General features: G+C 37.8%; 1 protein-coding gene across 1 annotated transcript in view; it reads right to left on the bottom strand.

Moving 5' to 3' along the window:
- NUP155 (nucleoporin 155) overlaps positions 1–22,776 on the bottom strand; it is a 29,142-nt gene extending 6,366 nt beyond the window's left edge. Inside the window, exons 1-28 of the mRNA XM_061359370.1 lie at positions 22,578–22,776; positions 21,004–21,141; positions 20,561–20,657; positions 19,366–19,436; positions 18,703–18,795; positions 17,732–17,898; positions 17,174–17,279; positions 16,549–16,622; positions 16,153–16,244; positions 15,917–16,014; positions 15,672–15,824; positions 14,812–14,912; positions 13,613–13,783; positions 12,383–12,493; positions 11,444–11,538; positions 10,396–10,475; positions 7,856–7,918; positions 7,620–7,734; positions 6,883–6,949; positions 5,931–6,049; positions 5,627–5,730; positions 4,844–4,977; positions 3,480–3,671; positions 2,059–2,197; positions 1,261–1,396; positions 690–843; positions 313–417; positions 24–178 (exon numbers count right to left, since the gene is read on the bottom strand). Coding sequence (XP_061215354.1) covers positions 24–178; positions 313–417; positions 690–843; positions 1,261–1,396; positions 2,059–2,197; positions 3,480–3,671; positions 4,844–4,977; positions 5,627–5,730; positions 5,931–6,049; positions 6,883–6,949; positions 7,620–7,734; positions 7,856–7,918; positions 10,396–10,475; positions 11,444–11,538; positions 12,383–12,493; positions 13,613–13,783; positions 14,812–14,912; positions 15,672–15,824; positions 15,917–16,014; positions 16,153–16,244; positions 16,549–16,622; positions 17,174–17,279; positions 17,732–17,898; positions 18,703–18,795; positions 19,366–19,436; positions 20,561–20,657; positions 21,004–21,141; positions 22,578–22,713 — 3,266 coding nt within the window. The 5' untranslated portion in view covers positions 22,714–22,776. The remainder of the gene's footprint in view (positions 1–23; positions 179–312; positions 418–689; positions 844–1,260; positions 1,397–2,058; positions 2,198–3,479; positions 3,672–4,843; positions 4,978–5,626; positions 5,731–5,930; positions 6,050–6,882; positions 6,950–7,619; positions 7,735–7,855; positions 7,919–10,395; positions 10,476–11,443; positions 11,539–12,382; positions 12,494–13,612; positions 13,784–14,811; positions 14,913–15,671; positions 15,825–15,916; positions 16,015–16,152; positions 16,245–16,548; positions 16,623–17,173; positions 17,280–17,731; positions 17,899–18,702; positions 18,796–19,365; positions 19,437–20,560; positions 20,658–21,003; positions 21,142–22,577) is intronic.
- Positions 22,777–24,032: the final 1,256 nt, after the last annotated feature.

Here is a 24,032-nt window from a genome sequence, read left to right as displayed (position 1 = left end):
AATAGATCTCACATAATCCATACCTATGCAGGTCAGCCAACTTAGCCAAGATTCTGGCTGCATTATTAAAATTTCTGTTCTTTTCAAAGTATCTCCACAGTAAATCCATGTAACGGACTTTGTTTTGGTCAAGTCTGGCCATCCGCACAAGGTAGGGCTCCAAAAAGGGGGCAGTAACCTGCAGAAGTCATAAAGATAATATTTATATTCTTGCTCTCCTCTTTTCTTAAAGCATCAGCATTATTACAATTAACTCTTCCAGTTCAGTGGAACCTTCTGACAAATTAATTAATTGTAAAGACATGAGCTCACCTGTAATAATTTGTCTGTCAAGTCAACTTGTATCAACCAGTTGTAAAGTGTAGTACTGAAGAGCTCATCTGTGGAATGCTGAGCCAGCTTTAGCATTTGTTCAAACTAAGGGAAGAAAATGCCAAAGGTGTTATTCCAAAGTGGTTAATTACATCAAGCACTGAATAATGTATGTGACAATACTTAAGTTCACATTATTTGCATGTCATCATTTCTATGAACACTAAGTACATAAAGCTGCCAATTCATGGCAAAGCTGGACCTCTATCTACTTTGCCAAACTACTCAGTTGTTTTTTTTTTTTTTTAATAATAAATTCTACACCTCCTCAAATAACACTTTTTTATGGAGAGCAGTAATAATTTTGAGCTTCTTACGTGGTGCCCTGCTTCTTCATTGCTTAGCATATTGGGGTCAGATGACAGCACTGGAGGACCTGGCTTTTTGGGTACACTGGGAGACTGAGGAGCAGCTTTACTTTGATTCACTAACTCTTGAAGGGTGTCAGTGATACACTTGTAGCTGCTCAATCTGTGAACAAAGCAAAAGAAAATAAAAGCCTTAAAATTACCATTTCAATTATCTATAAAATACTCAGATATTATTTTATGCCTTTCCAAACACAATTTCTGAAATTTTAAAAGGTCACAAATTATTGTCAGCTAGTTGCTGCAGTCTAGTTTGTCCTCAGCCATGTCTCGGACAGTATTTCTGTAATGTTCAGATCACAGCATTTTCTGCATCTATTAGTTTACCCTCTGTTCCAGATTAATGGTACCATATTAACAATAATCAAGAAGAGCATGCTGGGCAAAACCATGTATATTGTGTGTCACATTATAAAAGGTTTGTTTGTTATTACCGTGCATACCTTTCCCAAGCTACTTTTTCTATCAGTTGGAAAAAACCCACCCCATATAATGGCAGTAAAGTATCCTGAATACTTGCCTCTCTTGAAAAGCTTGAAGTCCGACAATATCCTCTTCTGGTTCTCCATTTTTATAGAAATGAAGGCCAAGACCTTGGGGATCTTTCTTCTCAGCAGCTGTGAGAGAAAGCTCCACTACTCCCTCATAGAAACGCACTAGGGAAAACAGAAAAAAAAAACCCAAAATAGTATCACCATTAGCTATTAAACCTATGACAAAATGGTAACATGAAACACCATTTTAGCAAGCAAGAAAATATAAACCCTATTCACTTGAGTCTGTATCATATAGAAGTTTACACCTGTACCTAACCTGTGGGATTCTATGCAAGTTTGAAGTTACGTATTTGTAGAAGCTAAAATCTTGACTGTTACAGTACTTATATCCATATCTAAACCATGTACTAGCTTCTAATGCACAAAACAGGATTCTGAACCATCTTTCAAACAGCATATTTGGTATGAAACCTTATCTGCAAAATAGTCATTTAACCCCCACTTACATAGAGCCCAACAATTTTCCAAAAAATATTTTCACCACATATATATGAAATAAAAAATATAGGACAGTGCAACATGAAGTAAGTCAAAGAGACTGTTTTTACACAGAAGTGTTTTCTGGTTGGTTGGTGAAATCTAGAAAGGCTTTAAACACAAACAGTTAACAAATACTAATTGCAAGTGTTATTAAAAACTGTTTATGGTAAACACTATAAAATGAATTGAAAGTTGGCAAACCAATCAAACAAAAAATAAGATGACCCAAAAGGATACTACAGATAGTATTTGCCAGAACATGACCACTGATTTCCTCTTACCTTGCCTATACTGTGCACAAACATTAGCAAGGTCTACTTGATTGCTGATTTTCTGGTACTCTTTCAGTGACTCTCTTAGCATCTTCTCTTTCTCCATTCTGCTTTGAGCCTGTCGAGAACGCTGAAGCAGTTCGTTTGCCTGAAGTCAGGTAACAGGAAAATGGAAATTATTCATATGAACAAAACATAGATACTGTTAACAAGTGGTTACCATACCAAAGTTCAAAGCTGAAACAATAGAGACTACATCCTCTCAAAAACACTCTATCATCACTTGGTAACACTAAATTTCCAGCAGAAAGACTGAAGAAGAGCAGTAGAAAGAAGGGCTTAAAGACTTTAACGAAGTGGTTCCCCATTCTCCCCTCACCAGTTACTTTTTCAAATTTATTTGAAAAGCTTCTAAGACTGCAGTTCTTTAGCACAGGTATCTTTTGATAAAATTGAAAAGCTCAATATGAGCTGGCAGTGTGCGCTTGCAAGCCATTCGTGTCCAGAGCTGCATCAAAAGGAGTACGACCAGTAGGTCAAAGGAGGTGATCCTGCCCCTCTGCTCTGGTGAGACCTACCTGCAGCACTGAATTCAGCTTGGGGGGCAACAACATAAGAGGGATGTGGACATGCTGAAGTTAGTCCACAGGAGGCCACAAAGATGCTCTGCGGGCTGGAGCACCTCTCCTATGAGGACAGGCTGAGAGTTGAGGTTGTTCAGTCTGAAGAGGAGAAGGCTCAGAGAAGACCTTAGAGCAGCCTTCAAGTACCTGAAGGGGCCTGTAAGAAAGCTGGAAAGGGACCTTTTACAAGGTCATATAGGGATAGGACAAGGGGGAATGGCTTCAATAAGGTGAAAGAGTGGAGATTTAGATTATATATTAGGAAGAAGTTCTTTACTGTGAGGTGGTGAGACATTGGCACAAGGTTGCCCAGATAAGTTATGGCTAAAACTTCTGTCCCTGGAAGTATTCAAGGTGAGGCTGGACAGGGCTTTGAGCAAACTGGTTGAATAGAAGGTGACCCTGCTCATGTCAGGGAGCTTAGAATAAGGTGATCTTTAAGATCCCTTCCAACTCAAACAGTTCTGTGATTCTATGAAATCCCATGAGATCAGGAAACAGACAGAAAACAAGAGACTATGCTGAGGAAAGCCTGGATGACATCAGGACGACAGTTTTCTTAGACATAACGCTCGAGATAAAGATCCTATGAACACTACAAATAACTGCAAATGCTTTAAACCAGAGTTCATGTAATTTTCAGCATTAATCAACTACAAGACACAAATATGCACATAACCTGCCTTCCTTAGTTCTTGTACTCCTGAAACTACTTGAGCATAACTATTTACTAGCTCCCCAAGTCATCTCATTTGAACACGTTCTAAAGTAGTGGTTTGGTGCTGTCAAATCTGGAAGCACGCTTACCTTGGAACACACAGCATCATCAGTGCTATAAAGGAGAGGACATATATCTTGCAAATGGGCAATGATGCCATCCACAGCAGCGTTATCTCTGATGTAGCAGTTCACAAGAGAAGCAATCAGTGCTCCAGTCAACTCCCTGTCTCTAATTACCAAGTCTTTAAAAGCAGTAATCTTTAGATGTTCTTGAAGTTCCTGAAGATAGACAGAATTTCATTAGTTTACCAAAGCTTTTACTTTATTCTGTTTAGAAACATCACCATGTGGCAGCAAAATTGCTTTCCAGTGAAGATAAACTCCAATGTGCACAGCACAAAAAAAATATTTAAATAAATTATTTAAAATGCACATTAAATAGCAAAATGGAAATAATAAAGCAAGCCCTATCAGTGAAGGCACTAGACTCTGGGATGTCAAAGGACAGCAAGAACTTTTCTCAGCAGACACATCTTCCCTATGTACCACTTTCAGTTATCTGTACAAACGAAATTAGCAGTCCCCCTTACTTCGCAGGGCACTGTCAGAATGCATACCCTATAAAACGAGTGTATCACAGATTTTAATAATTTGAGTACTATCATAGGTGAAAATACAGATACACAAAAAGGAGAAATTTTAAGAGTTTGAAGTCTGTGCTCTTTATGTTTTTTATATTAAATTTTTCTTTTTGTTTTATTAGGAATATTTGCTTACACAGAAGTGCCAGTAGTGGCTGTGTAGCGTCTATGGATGTTAACTAGAATCAAGAAAATACTATTACAAAAATATTACAAAACCTCTGAAACTACTGGTGATAGAAGAAAAGACTGCATGGTACTGTCCTACCAGCTGAGCTTAAACCACGACACCTGCTGCAGGTGACCTTGCTTTGAGCAGAGGGGGACAGATAATCTCCAGAGGTCCCTTCCAGCCTCAGCTGTTATGCGATACATTCTAGACCCTTACTTACACAAAAGTGCAAGGGTTTCAGACTTTACAGTCATATTGGTCTCCGCTGTTAAACCTTCACCAACAGTAAGGGAAAGAGTGAATTCCTCTGGGCTGACAACATTGGTCTATAAATTTCAGCACAATTTGCACTTTGTGCTTAAGGTGACAACACAGTGATTATAAAACCATACTCATTACTAACTGTCAACAAAAGTAAAATAAAATCTATTGTGACACTAAAATCAGGTGATGAGGTCAATACTTCAAGTCAGTCTCTTAAAAATAAACATAACCCAAGTAAAAATCTGTATGTAGTTTAAAATTAATTATATATTTCTCAATGAATTAACGTAATACTTCTTTGGGAATATTTAGGTATCAGAAGAAAGTCAGATGTCATATACAAACAAATTAAAATCATATGATTCAGCTCGTACCTTCTGAAGCTCACCTACTACAACACTGAATTGGTGCTCACACAGCAACTTCCATAAAGCCAGTGCCTGGCAGGTTTTGCGAACAAGCTGCTGGATGCCTTGAAGTGAGGATTTCTCAGTTAGCTGTGCCTCAGCTGGAAAAACAAAGAGATTGTCAGTAAGTAACCATTTTATGCATTTTAAAGTAGCATGGAAATTTTTGAGGTTTTACAATAACAATCTCCTTAAACTTCCTTTTTTTTTTTTTTTTCTGCTGTTCTTGATTAATGCTGTTTAGCTCTCTCTGGAGAAAAGTGCCAGATTAAAATTTCCTCAAGACATACAGTATCTGTTAACACTTAAGTGTTGCAAGATGTTTTATACTCACTGACACAATAATATGGGCACACTTATTACTTGAGTGAAACATAACTGCAACAATTCATGTATTTACTTTTGAGTGCTTGCAGTTCAGAAATAAGGCAGCAATGATTATATCATGTCATTTAGCAACCCAGAAAGGTTTATGGGCTCTGGAATACATAAAAAGGGGGAAAAAAAATTAAACAGCTATCAAATTCTACATAATGACTGATGACTTAACACTTTCGCAGCCCCTGCCACAAAAAAACCCAAAACCAAAAAACCTTCCCACTATTGAAAGTGAACATTACATTGATTAATGTCAGATTTTTATTGAAAAAAACATGTATTTTTACTCAGAGGTTTTAACAAGAAGGGTGAGAAAAGCAACATCCAAATGCACCATTCCCTCATACTTCCTGTTCAGAAGTAATGGCATACCATGGTATTTCCTCTGGAGTTCTTGCTGGAGTTGCTGAGAACTTCCACCATCAGGCCGCATAAAACCCAGGAACCTCTGCTGTAGATCAGCTGGTGTGCCAAAACTGCAATTCAAATAAAAAGATGTTAATATGACTAGAAATACTGAATCTGTTACAGGCGAAGTCTTAACACTCATTTTTAGCATCTGAATACTTGAAGCTGGAGACCATACATACACCTTCAATTCAACACAGACACTCATGGTATATTCTTTCAAGAGCTGAATATGAAATACCACTGCTAAACATAACACAATTAATACCTTGGGTTTCCAAGGGCTCCTACTGTAGCAAACTGAGAATTTCTATCCAGAAATTCTTGTAAACCTTTTAGTTCCTGTAGTACACATTCGAGCACATGGGATGGAACACTGCTTTCTACCTGCAAAAGAAAACAGACTTCTTTATAGAAAGCGTAGTTTCCAAACTTTTACAATTTTTAGCTAAAGCCACTAAAAATACAAACACTGAGAGGTTTCAACAATTAACTAGAATAACAGTAATGCTGCCACTAGAGCACAACATTGTTACACCACAGTCACTAAGGTGGGGGGACACAGTTGAAGAGGCAATAGTCCACTAAACATACACAGTATTCAAGGTGCCACGTTCTTTGCCCTTCTGATACCTAAATAAGCTGTGTTCTACTATATACAACTCTGAACTGAAACAATGGCAGCGTATGACTGTCAACATCTTCCACAGTCTCCCAGTTACCTTATAACTGTAGGAGGAAAGCTCATGTAGTAGTTAATTTGCATTGCTGAAATTACTCAGCCAGAAAAGATCTTGTTATTTTGACATGGACAAAAAGTGAAACACTAAGAGATTATGTTAGGAAGATGCTGGACTTTTTTTTTTTTATACTGTCATGTAACTGCAATGCTTCTCTAATCCATTTAAATTTCAGGCTTTGTCTGGAGGGGGCAAGCATAAATGAAATGAAATCACTGAACATGGAGAAGACTGGCCATTGCCAATTAACAACGAAGAACAAATTACAGACAGGTTTCCTAAAAAGTACAATTTAAAATAGTAGCTTAAAAATAATTAAAACCTAAAATTACTCCTCAGTTAAGAGCACAGAACTTAAGCAAAAATTGAAATGACAATTTTTTTTTTCTCATCGATCTATAATGGAGAACATAAGCATAACAGGGCTTCAGACATGTACTGTAAGGAACATTTAAAAATACAGAATTATCTTTTACATACTGCAACAACTTCTCGACTGCCACTTTTGAAAACTCTCTCCACAACTATACTGCCATCCCAAATATTTCTGCAACACAAAAAACAGTACTGTGTTAACAGTGTTAAATGCCAATTAATTTCAGTAATGTATAACATCTTCAGAAAGAAATGGTAATGTTTTTTTTACTCCAAGGTGTAAAGCAAGGATTTAATTTGAATGACAACTAAACAATTAAAAAAAAGTTATCATTATACATTACTGAACAGTAATGTATAATGATATAGATATAATATGTAACAGATATAGATAATTGAGAAAGTTTCAAATTTTAAAACTTTAATCATACTTTAGATATAGGCTGGTATTATTCTCTGGACATAATAGTGTAGGCGAGCATGCAAAAAGATGACTAACATGTGAAGAGCTCTGTTCTTGCTTGGGGTGTTTAGCAACCCAGGACTCAACAGAATCCTCTTTAGTCTTGCTTCATTGCACTGATTTGTGCATATAGACTCAATTGCTGGATCAACATCTAAGCAAATTTCCTGTCCCAGCTATTCACTGAATGTATTATTAAGACAGCGAAGAAGAGGAGGTATTATATCAATGGGTACTTCAAACACAACATCAAAATGCACTTTACTGATTTCAAATTTAAATGCTATTAAAATAGGATTCATCCCCTACAAGCATTAAGGGAAAGAAAAACTATGGAACAAATTGAGTGACAGAACCTCTTTATATACAAACACCTCACCCTATAATCCGTGCAAAGTATATGCAGATGCCATTGTGCCTTCCAGAGAATACTATCTCAGGGCCCATCATTCCAGCACCAGCGTGAGACATGGAATTCCCAGAAGGTTGTAAACCTAGGGTAAAAGCAGGTACATATCACTCATATGAATGCAAATAAAAAAGCCTAGGTAAAAAAAAAAAAAAAAAAAAAAAAAAAGGAAAATTTTTTCTTCATTTGGCCAGCAAAGGTGTTACCTTGCCTAGGTGTTGTCAGAAAGCTAAGATTAGGACATGGAGTATCAACAGACAAGGAGGAACCTAAAAGGAGAAAGAAGTAATGGTAAATTTGTTTAAAATAACCAACCAAAACTGAACCAAAGTATAACCCATAAAATCCCTGTGCAAGAGCAGCAAAAGTACTTTAAAGTCAGAACTATTCCAACAGGGCTTTTTTACAGTTAAGTACCAGACTGCACTCACTTCGTCAACCCAATACCCCATAAGTGAACCAAATGGATATGCTTCCTTCAAGAGCAGTTATTAAAGCATTTTTTTTTTCTCTCCCAGCATTCACATTGTATTTATTGCATACCATCTGTTTCCTGCAGCCAATACAGTACTGTCCATATACTACTTCTTGTTCAGTACATTCTGACTGTTTCCATTCCTCATATGGGCACGTATTAAAGCACTCACTTTCAGTCATTTAGATCTTTCCAAACAGTATGAATTTTACCATCAAAGCACTCAGCTCAAAGAAACCGGTATTATAGTTCTTAATTGTTACATAGGGCAGTTGCACAAATACCACAGCAACATTAACTTAGAATATTCAGTTTGAGATTGTCCACAGATTCAGCTGAAGTGAATACTCAACCCTTCTGTAAATTAAGTCTGAATACCTAACTTAAAGCCCCAAAATATCAGGAACACATGTGGTTATCTACAGAAACGTTCGCGTACTACCAGCACATAGGACGATACATGACAAAAGGGCAAGAAAAGTGTCTCTGGACGTCTGGCTTTCATCAATGAATCTGTCTCTCTTGCCTTAATCACTGCAGTTCTCTCAACCTGGCAACATACGATTGCATAAAGGGTAACAAACTCCTTCCCTAAACAGTGCAAATGCATTCTCAGAGCACATTCTCCTGTGTGCCAAACCACAAACTTGCAGAAAAGCAGCATGCGAATGCACAGCTAGACTTTCAACAGTGAGAACAGGAGGGTACCAAGTTAAAGGTGCCTGGCTTTTTAATGCTAACATTATTGTAATGTAGTATCACATGCAGAACTTCAAGGTGTTTTAATCCATTTCTGTCAGTGCTGTCTGACCCACCACACAGGACACCACAATACCCGAATCTTAATTTCACATGACTGTTCTCTACCCTTTGAGCAAACGGAGTAAGGAGTAGCAGAAGAATGGTGCCATCTTCCACGTGGAGCTGACACTGAAGCAAAATGGAAAAATGTGGTTTGATACTTAATTTCAAAAGGCATGTATAACAGCAAATGATAAAAATAGTCAAACATTTAGGCTTGGGAAAAATATATTTACTTATAAAAGGAGTCACCATGTTGATTACAGAGCTTCTTATAACTTCCTTCAGACATTACTTTCATTCTCAGTCTGTTTCTAGCACCTGCTCTTCCCACAGCTGCTGTCCTCTCCAAATCAGATTTCATTTTACATTCTTATGCCCTGCCTCAGCTCCTGCCCATATTGCTATTGTTCCACAACATCAGGCTTGGAAAGTGATGCCACTGATGCATTAAAAATAGCCACTCCTTCTGGTGCTTTAATACTAGCTAAGAATTCTGAAAAAAAAAAAAAACCACCAAAACCAAACAAAACAAAACCCCACCTCAAAACGGGTCAACTGTTTTTTCAGAACTCCATCCCAGTTCCTAATTTCTCCAGAACTTAGTAATTTGGATATATGTTAAAAATAGATTGAAATAGAATTTCTTTGTATTCTGGGCAATCAAGTTTTTTCCCCAAGTCTGATGTGTAAAATGGAATGCTACATATCAGGTAAGGGTTAAGAGCTTGGAAATTAATGAGCTCCTGATTGAAAAAAAAAAAATAAATTAAAAATCATTAAATTCAGTAATTCAAAACTAGAAGTTCCAACTTCATAATTTCTTTTTAAAAAAACCCTTAAGATCTGGAATTGAGTAAATCCTGAAGCAATGTAGACATTTAAGTGAACCTGAGTAATACAGAAAGGCTTCCACTCCAATTACCATCAAATTCTGAGGAGAAACAGCAGACCGTCTTCTCATCTGTAGGTAGCACTGACAACTCAAGCAGATACCACATGCTGAAGCTTTTACAGGAAGAAACCACTCTAAACAACTAACCCGTTTCTTGACCAAAACTTTTGTTTTCTTGTCATAAGCAGTATTTGCAGAGGTATGACAGTGACACTGTCAGAAGATACTCTGTTACAGCCACAGAACAATCTTCGTGAAGTCTGAAATACAGCACTGATGAACTGATCTTTGGCTGATGAAGTGCCTCTGGCAGCAACAAATACATACCTTCTTCACATAATCTTAACAGATTAAATGCAACATTCAGATAAATTTTGAGATCACATCACCCTCTCACTGACTCCAAAAATCAGTCAAGACAAATTGAAAAAAGCCATGTAGTTAATTAGACAATGAGTGGAAAATTAAGGACTATTTCAGACAGTAAGAACACAGGTACTTGTGAGGAGACAAAATACAGCATACTTATGGAGGAAAAAAAACCCTGTCCAAACCATAAAATGGTTGCTACTTACTCATAGGAACAGGAGAACCAGGAATAGGTGCAATGTTGCTTGGAACTGATGAAAATCTCATTTGCGCTTCTCCACCATACCTAAAATTTATGTGAAAAGACAAAAATTCCTTATACTTCATACAGAGTTAATTTAATTTTCATGTCTTTGAGGATTAACAGTAGTTTTGAGGGTCTTTTAAAATGGGGAATAAAAATCCATTAGCATAACATTTCAGAAATATTCTGTGTGATACTTTTGTCAAAATATAACTTCTATTCACCTCTCTCCAACAGTGCTACATGAGCACTTTGTAATATTTTTCCTTGCTAACACCGATCTTTCTAGAGTTACCCGCCTTTTCCCTCGGATAACAAAGAGCAAATATTCGCACCCTACTGAAAATAGATGATTAGATATAATACCTGCACATGTTCTGCAAAAGAACAAGCAAGCTTTTGCAGACACAACATTCAAAATCTTGCACAACCATACAGTCAAAGCTGTATATTTTATCATCACTCTCAACAGCTGTTTTTTATCAAAACCCTCTTTTCCTCCAGACTACATGCCCTGTGAGGACAGCCAAGATATCTACAACATACCAAGTTGTTTAAGGCAGCTAATTCAAATACATAAGTCTGCATCATACCTAAGATACGCAGTACTTAATATACTAGATAACAAATGAATCCTCCAGAATGGAGGCTAGTATTTCTTCACTCAATTTGTAGTGAGTTGGTCTCATTAAAGATACTTCTACACGTTGTATTTAAATGGTCAGAGGTACTGTGAAGTATAGATAACTGCATTTCAAACAGATTAAACATTTTCAGTAGCCTCCTCTACATGTGGAATGCAAGCATGCCAAGAGGAGTATTAAGCAGAAATCATTATAGGAAGCTTCCTTTGTTTATGAGCCCTAAGTTAGTGCAAAAGCATATGCTACCAGGTTTAGCAAGTCTATGCTTATTTTGAAACAGTGCTGTCTCAGGCAGCACGTTAAAAAGCCTGTACAATTACTTAGTGGGTACAATATTCAGAACAACCCCCCAGAATTGAAACTTACCTGAAGAACGCTCGAGTGGCCCAGGCAGATACTTCTCTATCACAGGCAGCATTAGAACATGCCAAGATAAGGCAAGTGGCACAGGCCTGATCTTCCTAGAGCATATTATATTACTAGTTCAACAGCTTTATCAAGTTGGTGAGAAATATATAGGAGTTATGTTGCTCAACAATTAAACAGTAAATACTTTTTGCATCATTTTATTTAGAAGGCAAGGAAATCAGCTCTTCCCAATTAATATAGACAGGAAGTGAATTATAGTGAGGCATGCCATCATAGCAGGTAAGTATCGGTTACGCAGTTTTTGCAAACTCAGTATGCCTACTGGTAGGAAACATTCCCCATGCCTGTCAACTACATATGACTAAGACTCATGCATTTTCTACATCAACATATATTAAAAAAACAACTATACAAATAATGGATTGCATATTCTAATAAATTTAAAATATCACTAAGTATATCCTACCAAAGTACAAGAGAGTAGATTACAGTGAACATTCACTACTGATACTAACCAGTACTAGTCAAAACTGTAATCCATGACAGCTTCCTTCCTGCTTGTTTATTATTTGCCGTAAACAAAAAAAGAAAACCAGACCAATACTACACATCTTACTGGCCTTCAAAATGTAAAAACATCTTACAGTGGTAGGAATTTAGCCTTCTTAGAAACTCTTCCTCCCCTACTCTTAGATGCATGCTTTTCTGAAATCAAGAACTACATTATGCTTCTGCATACAAGACATAGGAATTTTAGAAAAAGTGAATTAGACTTACATTCTTAGCTACCATAAAATGAGAAATCATTATACAATCTTATGTAGACAATACAGGAGAAAAAACTGATACTTTAACCAATGAATGAAATATTAATTAGATGTTTATAGCAACAACAAAAAAAAGCTAAAGAAATTGATTAGATTTACATAGATTTACCTGATGCAACTTGAAAAATCTTTCAATCTCTTCTCCATCTCCACCTATATTGCTAACAAGCAGATGGCGCAGCTGATCGACAGGTCTGAGCTTATGAAACATAAAGCTCCCCTAAAAGTAACCCAGAATAAGTCAGAATGAAGCTGCCTTTACTCTGGCCATCCCAACGTTCGCTTCCCACAATGCTTATCTTTAGCCTTCTGAATTTGCTTTGCCAGCAGGTCAAAGTATAACATGAGTGGTGCCTAAAGCCCAGTCCGCATTTGCATGCAGAAAATTCTCTAGTGAGTCTAGGAAAGGCTGGAAAAACACTGCAAAGGTTATGAACTTCCATAAACGGAATTAATTTTGAGGTTCTTAGCCTAACATGAAGCATACAATGTAACGTATAGGAATTATATACACGACATCAAAGCTGTATATATCTTGCAAATCCTTGAAACTGTCTGGAAAATATGCTTGAAAAATCAAGGATCAAAGTCATGGCAAGACTAGATTTGTATCACCTTGCCTGCATCCATACTAGCTACTGTAGAAGGTCCAATCAGTACCTTTAACAAAACAGCTGCCTTTAAAAACAGGCAAATTTAAGTCTAGAAATTACAAGACATTAATGATTAAACTTTTTTTTAAATTTGTCTGTCAGTTAAGATACTTAAATGACCTAAAATATCGCTCAATGTAATCAGAAAAGAGAATTAGGCGAGTTAACGTCTTTTTTCTTTTTGTGGGTTTTGTTTTTAAAAGCCCTTTGAAAAAAAAAAAAAAAAAGCCCAAACCAAAACAAATCTCTGGGACTTTTCTACGACAAAGACAGAAATTATTCATTGAAATTCCAATTGCCAACAGTATTACTCAAGCTATTCTTTCTGGGCAGGCAAATGTCTGTTTCAACTTCATATAATCCAGAGCATAACCAAGGTTTTAAGAACTTCTCAGACGATCTGTACTGCAACAGTCTCTGGAGACCAGTAAAACCTATTGATACCCAAAGGGAGCTGGCCCAAAAGCTTTGAATAAATTTAAGTATAATCATGGAACGGTTAGGGTTGTAAAGGATCTTATGCCTAGTTCCAACTGGTTTCAGCGGTCTTCTTCCTTAATTCTTCTTACGTTCAGAATATAATCCTTAAAACATATTCAAAATGAATAACCATTTACAGGTTTAGGTCAGACTTCCAACTTCGTATTTCCTTTACTGATTCTCTATATTAGAAAATTAATACTCACCTGAGCTGAAAGCAGAACAAACTTCTTAGATGGCAGCATGTGTTGCTGCACAACTACAGGTGAATCAGTTATTGGAATAATGTCTTTATTTAGCGGTGTTACTATCTTCTGAGCTTTAAATTCATCAATAGCAGAAAGAGCCCAAGAATGTCCATCAACACGGGTGGTCATCTGAACAACAGGTATTATCAAAAGTCGGGTAGCAGACATAGATTTTGTACATCCATGGTGATGTTTTACTATTTACATTTGAATTTACACAGAATAGAAACTACTCTTGACATGAGGAAGCCCAAAGAAAATAAGCAAATGCCTTGGGAAAAAGAGAGCCGGTATGCTTTTGCAGGGAAGCAATCTGGACTAATTATAAAACTTTTTTGTAAGTTACTCATAACAGCCAATAAAAACTTGACCTTGAAACTTAACTTGCACATTTTCTCCTGACCTTAAAACTTAATTTGCACATTCTCTCCTTATCTTGAAACTTAACTTGCACATTCTCTCCATTCACTCCAACTCTATCACTGCTCCTCCCATAATACTATTTTTGACATTACTCCTTTACTTCAGCACAAGACTTCAAGCTTCCTTCAGAGCTGCAGTACATGAAATGTTCTCCCTGAACTGATGTAGAGGGCAACTACCCAGCTTCAGCCACCTCTTACAAACCTACTAAGGTTACAATTAGGAAAAACAAAGGGGGAATAAATAAATAAATAAATAAAACACCAAAAAACAATCTGTTTGAAATTTAACAAAGATGTAGCACATTAGTTTAAATAAAGAAACCCAAGTCTCTACCACCTACATTTTAAACAATTTGTGCCAAATTTTAGAATGAGCAAACAACATTATGGACTGTGAACCATGTCTTCCCGTGCTTAAGCAAAATATGCAGCATATTACAGATAACAGCACTTTCAAAAATATTAACTAGAAGTCTTCAAGTCATCAAGCTAGAAAGTATGGCTGAAGTAGGAATTCCTATTAAGATATCAGTTACCATTCATTGACAAAATTGTCTTTTTTTAATTTGCAGTGTATCTATTAGTAGCTTTGTAAATGTTTCCAAACTCCTCATGAAAGTTCTCTATGAACTACCCATTTCATGCAGATAGCATTATTCAAGTATCTGTTATCAGAAAGAAAAAAATAGAATCTAGATTCCATCAAAACTGTATAAAAGTTTGCTTTAGTACCTGTGTTTCCATCATTGGCTTTTGAAAAGGGAAAGAATCATGATTAATGCACCACAGAATGTCATTATCTTCATTTTCTGAAGCTGCCATCAGAAGGACCCCTAGCAAGAAGAGCAATATTAAGCTTGCATTAGAAGCAGTAATCATGTGTTAGATCCAAATTCATTCATTCATTCATTTCTCATTTAGTAAAAATCAATCTTTAAGTCCTAATGATACAACGTTATTTCCTGAGTTTGTATGTCACAGGGTTCTCCAGAAAGTCACTTTTAACATTACTTGCCATCTACTCTAACAAGTATAAACAAAAATGAGGCTATAATAGGTTTAACATGACTCAAAAATGAGATGTTTGAACTGATCATGGAGTTAAAAATGTCTGGAAATGACTTAAAGGATAAAAATCACTGCATATGACTAAAAAGGTCGGCATCATAGAGACACAAAGCCCCCTACCTTTTCTGCAGCACTCTTTAAAAAGCAGCTTACAATCAGAAGTGACTTAAAAGTGGAACCATCTAGCAGCTGCTTGGCATCTTATATGGTAACGGTAGCTTAATCAGTTAAAAAAATAACCAGCAAATGCTAAACTCAGCATGAAAGGCACTAAATAGTTAAGAAGCCTATTCTACTCCCGGCTTTCAAGAACTAATAACACATAGCTAGGACATGTAGTCGAATTTTGAACACATTAAGTCTACTTCAGGGGAGATTAGAAGAAAAGAAGTTGAATAACACATGAACAGAGTTCTTTGCATGACAACCTACCACTTCAAAAAATCTCCCCACAGTCAAATGACTGTGATACACACATACACAGAGAAGAGTCAATCTCACATGAGCTGTGCCCCACTACTTACCTTTGCTATAAAGAGCTCTGTGAACCTTTGAGGGCTTCTCCACATTAGAAGAAGCTGAAAATCCAGGTGGCAAACGGATGTGAACCAAGGTTAACATGGAGGGACGAGCTGTCGGATGTTTAAATTGTGAAGTACTAAAGTACAGTCGTACGCCTGAGCAAAAGAAAAACAGGTCACAATTTTGCTAAACCATGCAAATGCCATTTATTAGTTTAAAAGGGGGGCAATTAGCATTTTTTTCTTACCTGCATGTGTGACTGCTAGTAGCTGACAGTCTATGGATTCAGAATTTTCAATTGCTGCTATTTGAACAATAGGCTTAAATACAGAACGATCTATTGTTCTAGGAAACAAAACCAAACCACAAAAAAAAGATATACTCTCCATGCAAAGAAATAAGCAAACTAAAGTCTTCAAAAATACAGCATGAAACTATTGGCCTTAAAGAGAACCTCCGACCTTGCAATTGTCATAAACATACCTGGCAATGCTCCCAGCAGCAGACACTATAGCATTTTGTGAAAGAGAAGTAACCCTGGTCATTCCTTCACCATCTTGTCCCAAATCATAAACCTGCAATTCAATAATACAGCTTTAGCAATTTACAGGTGAATTAATTAATAAAGCCTTGCCAATCAAACAGCAATTCAAACTGCTTTTACTATATCCTCACATTAATATAAAATTGAGGGGAAGACCAAAAGGCCACTCTTTCCTCAGAAGGAAGTATTTTAGGTCTTCAGCACACTTTTTACAGAAAGATAAACTGGATTATTATCCTGACATACCTACATGGAATTCCCAAGTATTGAGGAAAACTTGTAAGTTACATTCACATTATTAACACAGCCAACATTCAGTAGAAGAAGGCACATACCTGCAGCACTCCTTTTTCTGAGCGGGTGTATAAGATATTTCGAGAGTTGTCAATGGCAATTTGAACTACAGGATCTGGTGAGGGGGCCGAGAAAGGGAGAACCAGCAAATCAACACAGAATTTGGTGAAAACAAGTTTAAGACAGAATATAAAATAATTAATCGTAAGTTAACAAAAACTTCAGAAGATGCACACCGGACTTCCACCAGAAGTGATTTAAAATGCAATCAATTTCACAAATCATTAGTAAACTAAAATGAAAAAAAAAAAAAAAAAGTAAAAAAATTTATATTTTCACATTAATTTTTCTTTCACTTAACAGTGAAACAGAATAAAATCATTACTTACAGATTCTACAGTTTGCAGTGATCCCATTAAGGACATACTAGTTTTGTACTAGAGAACACTAACTTTAGTGACAAATGTCAAACTTTCCAGGCTTTTGTGTCTATATCCGGAACTAGATACACAGGTGACCTGATTTTTATAACCATCAACCACTGCAAGTGTCATTGGCAGTAACTAAATGCTTCGAATGAGGAAACTATTCAGTCTGACTTCGTGGTAGTATTATTTTAAAAGGTTACATAAAATTATTAGCTATGGCTTTAGTATCAGTACTTACCGTCCTCTGAGAATGTGAACTGTAGCAATGAAGGAATAAGGAAAGACAGCGCACTTTTTGAATGATTAATTTTTCTACAGCGTTGGCTAAACCAGCCTGCTTCAGCCTACAATTTAAAGTTAATATTGTGTTGAAAGAAAAACAAAGAAACACACACACAACCCCCCCCCCCCCAAACAACAGTAGTTAATATAAATTACTAACAGGACAAGTGTGAAAGCAAGCAAAAATCTAACTACACACCATTGACTTAATTGAAAATGTACTATTCGAGTGAAAGAAACAGGTGATCACAAAAGGTGACCATTAAAAGGAAAATTTTACATGAAAAAGGGTGGAGAATGTCACAATTTTATTTTTGAAGTTGACCAATGCTACATTGCTATTCCTCATGTAATTGCTACTCCTCCAAAGAAAATGCATCTACACTAAGTTGTCAAAACTGTTGTACAACCAAGCCATGCACAATTATGTAAAAAAAAAGATGGCAAACCTGACTGTTTTAGAACTTTTAATGCCTAGATGCCACAACCATGAAATAATGAAAAATATAGTCACCTGATATGCTACTTCATATAAGCAGCCATCTTTTCCAGCCAAAAAGATACGCCCGTTATCACTGGATGTTATTGCCATAACGCAAGTATTGTCAGTTGGGAGTGAATAGAGAGGATCTGGCAGCAGCTGCATTCCACCAGACATACTGTCATTAAGCGATCCAGCACCTTAAATAAATAAATAAATCCTCTTTAAGATTTTAAGTTGCTGTAAGAAATATTATGGGTCTGTGATAAGAAGCATTTCAGAAAACAGAATAGTAATTTTCATAAATACTGAACATGTTCTAGGTGTTCTCCAAAGTGAACTGCAGAGTAACAAATCTGGTTAAAAAAAAAAAAAACAAACGTACAGCAAATTCTCTTTATGTTTCCAAATAAGAAAATGCAGTATTCCCAATTTCTATACATTGTCATCTCCTCTAAATAGCAACAAGTCCATACCACAGATTTCTATTTTTTTTTGTCTTTCACATCAAGATAGTATAAAAATAGAGCAAAAGATCATAATACTCTTACTTTCTCCAAACAATTTTGTATTTTCTCTATTAATATATATGGCATTAAAAAAAAAGTCTTATCAGGTTCTCAGTTCTGTGGTTGGAATACAAATGCCAACCAGCTTAATGACCTGCGTTCACCAGCTCAAAGATTCATGCTCCATCTCTTCTCTGTCTCTCCAATATGCTGCTTAATTAACAGGAGTATCTGTTTTTAAAATCTCTTTTTATGTTAAACAGGTGAATAATGCAATTCAATGCTCCTATGGGAGTCCAAGTTTCAGCAAGTGCACACCCCATAAAAACTACTTCCCCCTGTCCATAATATGATTTAAGAATCAGCAAGGCTCTTCACACAAGGTCATTTTCTTTATTTATTATTTTTAAATGGTTGCTAATAAAAATATGTTTATTTGTTAATGCACAATGCATTGATAGCTGAGATGGGAAGATAAGAGGAAGAGAGAATTACCTCCTTGTATATTAGCACAACTGAGCCCTAAAATCACAATATCCACAGGGGTAGCCAAAACAAGTAAGTGTCGTACATGTGGTTGGAAGATACCTAAGAAAGAGAAAACAAAATATTGGTTTGCAGTCAGCCTCTCAGATCAAATGTCGTATCCAATGTGTCCACAAGACATACAGACTGACTAGAGGAAATAGCCTCATATTCAAGACAGAACGATCTGTCGAACTCTAGAATCAGGAAGGAGTTTCAGTCATTGGTTCAGCTTCCAGTTCATGAAGTAAAGGATCTTTAAAATTACATTTTTCTAATAAACATACTTCTTTTAAACTCAGTCCTATTGCCAATTCAGCTGTGACTTCAATGTTATCTGGGCATTAGCTACCAAAAGAACTGGAACACCTAGAAATCAGGATCTCATGGAAATTATCACTTGAATGTGTAAAGTTATGAACAACACAATATTAGAGTATGATGTGGAAAAAAATGATTGATTATGTATTATTTTTGGCTTGTAATTGAATTCATGTTTTTAAACCCAAAACAAAACCATGTATCATGTGTTTACATATATACAGATTTTTACGTATGTGTATATATATATATAAAGCATATATAGAAGGTGCAGTAACTGCCTAATTCTAGTTACTGTCATGTACTTCTTACCTCCCTTTGGCTTTACAAGACCCACTGCAAGAATAGTTTCACTAAGTCCATCAAAATAAGCCAAATCTCCCCTGTCGACAAAAAAGAAAAGCAAACAAACCAACTTGCATAAAACTTGTTGTATAGTATCACATAAAGCTAATTAAATCAGATTCTGTATATTTAAACAATAATTATTTTAACACTCTGAAGCCATCTACATCTTTTGCTTTGAGTGAAAGGTTTAGCAGAATATAATGACAGAGAAGTTTCACAACAAAACTATATAGGCAGTCATTTGAGCTGCTTGGAGTGCCTACAGCTAAGTGTCAAAACTGATGCCCATCTGCATTTTTTTCGATTTTCTGATTTTGTTAATTCATACTCTGAATTACACAGTGCTTCATTTGCAATACGGATTCACATCAAGATGGAGAAAGATTCTCCCCCACTAAAATTACCTAAATCAAGAATTCCTAACCTACTCCCCAGCACCTCATGAGTAACAGCATGCAGTGTTGTTTTATTTGGGGAATGTATTTAATACACTGTGACACAATGTAAATGCATGGATAGGAGCTATGTGAGCCACCATCTGAACTTTAATCTTTTCAGGAAATGAAACAATATGTAGAAAGCAATTCTTACTAAATAATTCTTACTACATAGGCAAAGAAAAAAGAAAACCTGCAAATTACAAACATATCACTGCCATTTGAAAATATACTCAAGTTATTTTCAGTTTTATACATCTTTAAAATAAAGTAGGCAGGAGAGCTTCAATCGCAATACTTCTAAGTATTAATGCTGTATCACCATTGTGGAAATTATCAGCAACTGTACATGTATCAGAGTACTTACTAAATCTACTTAGAAAACTTAGGCAATTAGTGTAATTTTTTTCTACCTTTTTTTTTTTTTTTGAATAAGCAAAGTCACAGCATAAATACAGCAGTTAAGTTTAGGGTTAGCTATGTCTAACCCTAAGCAAAACCCTTTCTTTTACCTCAAGATGATTTGGCAGCAATATTACTAACTCTTAAAAATCCTTAAACCCTTACTATTTAAAACTTTTAGTAAAACCTGAAAAAAATCAGATAGACCGACTGCCACACCTCTGAGCTACCAATAAACAATCTCTCCTTACTGCAGTCACTTAATTCCATGGTAATACCAATAATACCATATGCCCTCCAAGAATGCATACTTTACATACCCATCTTCATAGTTCCACATAAAGATGTCACTGTCAATAGTCAGCCAAGCTCTACTGATTTCTGGAAATACTCCCATCATGCAATTGCACTGCATATCTGAAGCTCTGCTGATGTAAGAACTAAATGCATTTTGGCTAGCAAAGGCAAAATCCCCTTTGGAGCGTTTAGAAAAGAAATAGTATTACTTTATATACACTAGTACACAAACTGTTTACCATAAACATTAAAAGTTCTTCATACATGCACTAGTTCCACCAGCAACTCCATTAAAATGGATCTTGTTGTCACTTAAGAGTGTTAAGAAGGGAACGTGAACAACATCAAAGTTCATTATGGGACTCTGACAGAAATACCATGAAAGAAAATTCTGGAGAAAAAAAAAAAAATTTGATTCTAACATTATCACTTAGGCAATCTAACACAGCATTTTTCACAAGGATACGTCCAAACTGTTCCACTAGCTCTGGGGGAAGTGGGACTCTGCGGACTGCACTGATTTCTGGAAGATTAGGTATTGACAGCAAACCTGGTCCTTGCAAAGGATAATCCATATCTGACATACCAGAAACAGTAGGGCTACCTGCAAGTAATAACAATAAAAAAAATCAGGATTCTTACAAAGAATGAGGAATTCCTTCCCCTCCCCCCCCCCAAGTAAGGTTATATTCTCCGTCTTAACCTAACTGCTCCTGAATCTATCTGTGAAATCCAAATTAGACTAATCATATTTCCCAATTTACTCCAGGTAAATAGGACAGCCCTTCAAACTATTAAAAAAAAAACAACCAAAAAAACAAACAGAGAAAAGCCTTGATCTGAAGAACCTTTTAAGCATATAAATGACACTATTCACAAGATATGTGTGAGCCAAGGTTTCTGTAGGCACAGGGCACTCAACAATAAACCTGTATCTCAAATCAGACATGAGCAAAGATTTGCAAACAAACTCTTACAGTAACTCATTTGGATCCCAGCCTACTCTTTACCCCCTTTTTACTGTGAATCATATAATCATAAAATGGTTAGGGTTAGAAAGGACTTTAAGATGATCTAGTTGCAACACCCCTGCCATGGCAGGGATGCCTCAAACTAAACTATGTTGCCCGAGGCATTCATATGGCCAGACATTAAATATGCATATCAACAAGGCAAATTCCTTCACCGAAGAGCTAATCTGTACTCCCAATACAATTTAAAATACCCACATAGGCCCATTATTTTATTTGATGTGCACCCATGAGGCTGCTAGGGCAGTTACTCTTTAGCCATTCACATCACATTATAGCATAACAGAAAACATACTCCTTGTTTCAACCTGGCATTCCTACATCTGTATTAGGTCACATACAGCTCTGGAGCAGCTAGCTCTTCACAGCCCACTTTGCCAGACAGTAGGCACCAATAAGTAGGAAATACTGGCGTGTTTTAAGGAAAACAAAACCAATGTTTGAGAGATATACCTTACACTGTAACTACGTGTGACATACAGCTATAAAAAAATGAAAGCCAGTTAAGGAGGCTTAAGAGTTTTTGAGGCTGCTTGTAACGTAGGGATGGTGCTGGACATTTAGTGACCCTAAGAACATTCTGAATAATCTTCAGAACAGATATAAAAGAAAGGGCTAGTTTATTCACTTTCTGGAGGGAAATGGGACAGCGGAGCCAACCAAAGCACACTGCTCCTGCAGCGCACACCCTGCCACGGAGAGATCTCACACCCACCACTTCCACCCTGCACCAAAGCGCTCACTATACGGTCTCCTCCCTCCACCCTTCAAGCCTCAGGAGCCGCGGGCTCAGCCATGACGCGCTCCCGGAGAACGTAGGGCCCGCGGCTGCTGGCCCCGGCTTCTGCCATCTGGCGGTCGGTAGCCCCCCAGGAGACGGAGAGATGCCGCGCCGCAGGCCGGGCAGCACCGGACAAAGCCGCCCTACAGGAGGTCTCGGCGAGGCCCGGGACCCGGGGAGGCTCAGGCGTCTAGTGCCGGAGGCTACGGGCAGGACAGGGCTCCTCACCAGGCGCCGGCACGGCCAGCAGCTCAGACAGGTCCGGGTAGCAGCGATCATCCTGGATCTGCCGATCGATGATGCGGCCCGCGATCTCCAGGGCCTCCTGAGCGGTGGGCGCCGCGGGGATCATGGCTGTGGGCATGGCGATGGCGGCGCCGGCAGGAACGGCGGGACAGGGAACCGGGTTCCGCGCACGGAGACAAGGCGCAAGGCGGCCAACCGCTCGTCTGCCACCCGCCAAATCCCGGCAGACCCTGCGCGCATGACGTTTTTCTAGTGCGCCGAAGACTACTTCCGCCGGCGGTAATAGTGGAGGGGCGGGGTTGAAAGTAGAGTTGGGGCCGACCTGTGACTTCGTGGCTAAGCTGAATAATGGAGGCGTCCTGTGTTTTGGCGCAATCCCTGTGGACCAGACCGGGCTGTTGTGACGGGCCTCAAATGCATGGGACGGCCCCTAGGAGAGGGGCGGGAAACGGCTACCGTCAGCTTTGTGTAGCTTTTTCTCTGCCCAGCCGTAACTACCGCCTGGCCAGTTTTGACCAAGTCTTGCCCAATGCTTATCTTAGCATTAGAGGTTTTGGTAGGAGACTTGCCAGACTGGTCAAGGAGGCTTTAAACTAGATGTGTTGGGGGAGGGGGGCATCATTCTATCCCAACACACTCAGTCAGTTGCCAGCACCTATAATAAATGCTTGGAGCAATGTAGAGATACTCCAGCTGCTCCAGCCAATGAGCAGGCTTCATTTGGAGCTCGGCTCAGATGCCTCAATGCAAACACCCATAGCATGGGAAACAAACAAGAGGAATTAGAGGTGTGTGCACGTCTACTGGGGTATGATATAATAGGCATCACAGAAACATGGTGGGATGGTTCCAGTGACTGGAGTGTTGGAATGGAAGGTTACAGCCTCTTTAGAAAAGACAGGCCCAGCAGATGGGGAGGGGCAATTCCTATTTATGTTAGGGATAGGCTGGAGAGTATGGAACTCTGTCTGTGGACAGGTGAGCAGTCAGTAGAATTTGTGGGTCAGGGTGAAAGGGAGAACAGTGATGGGAGACATTACTGTGGGGATCTGTTACAGACAGGATAGATAAGGAGCTGCTGAAGAAAATTCGAAGGATAAAAGAGGCTTATAAAAGGCGGAAGCAAGGACAGGCAGCCTGGGAACAATATGGGGATGTTGTCCAGGATGTTGGTGGCCTTCTGTGATGGGGCTACAGAACTGATGGACAGCGGTAAAGCAGTGGATGTCATCTACCTGGATTTGTGTAAAGCATTCGACACGAAATCCTTGTCTCTAAATTGGAGAGACATCAATTTCATAGATGGACCACTCGGTAGATAAAAAAACTGTCTGGATGGCTGCATGCAAAGAGTTGTGGTCAATGGCTCAATGTCCAGCTGCAGACCAGTAACAAGTGGTGTCCCTCAGGGATCGGTGTTGGGACCAATCTTGTTCA

Source organism: Neopsephotus bourkii, unplaced genomic scaffold, assembly GCF_033783945.1.
Source record: "Neopsephotus bourkii isolate Nb327-2 ecotype Australia unplaced genomic scaffold, CSIRO-AGI_Nbou_v1 NB_966, whole genome shotgun sequence".
Lineage (NCBI taxonomy): Eukaryota > Metazoa > Chordata > Aves > Psittaciformes > Psittacidae > Neopsephotus > Neopsephotus bourkii.
This window is presented reverse-complemented; position numbering and strand designations above follow the sequence as displayed.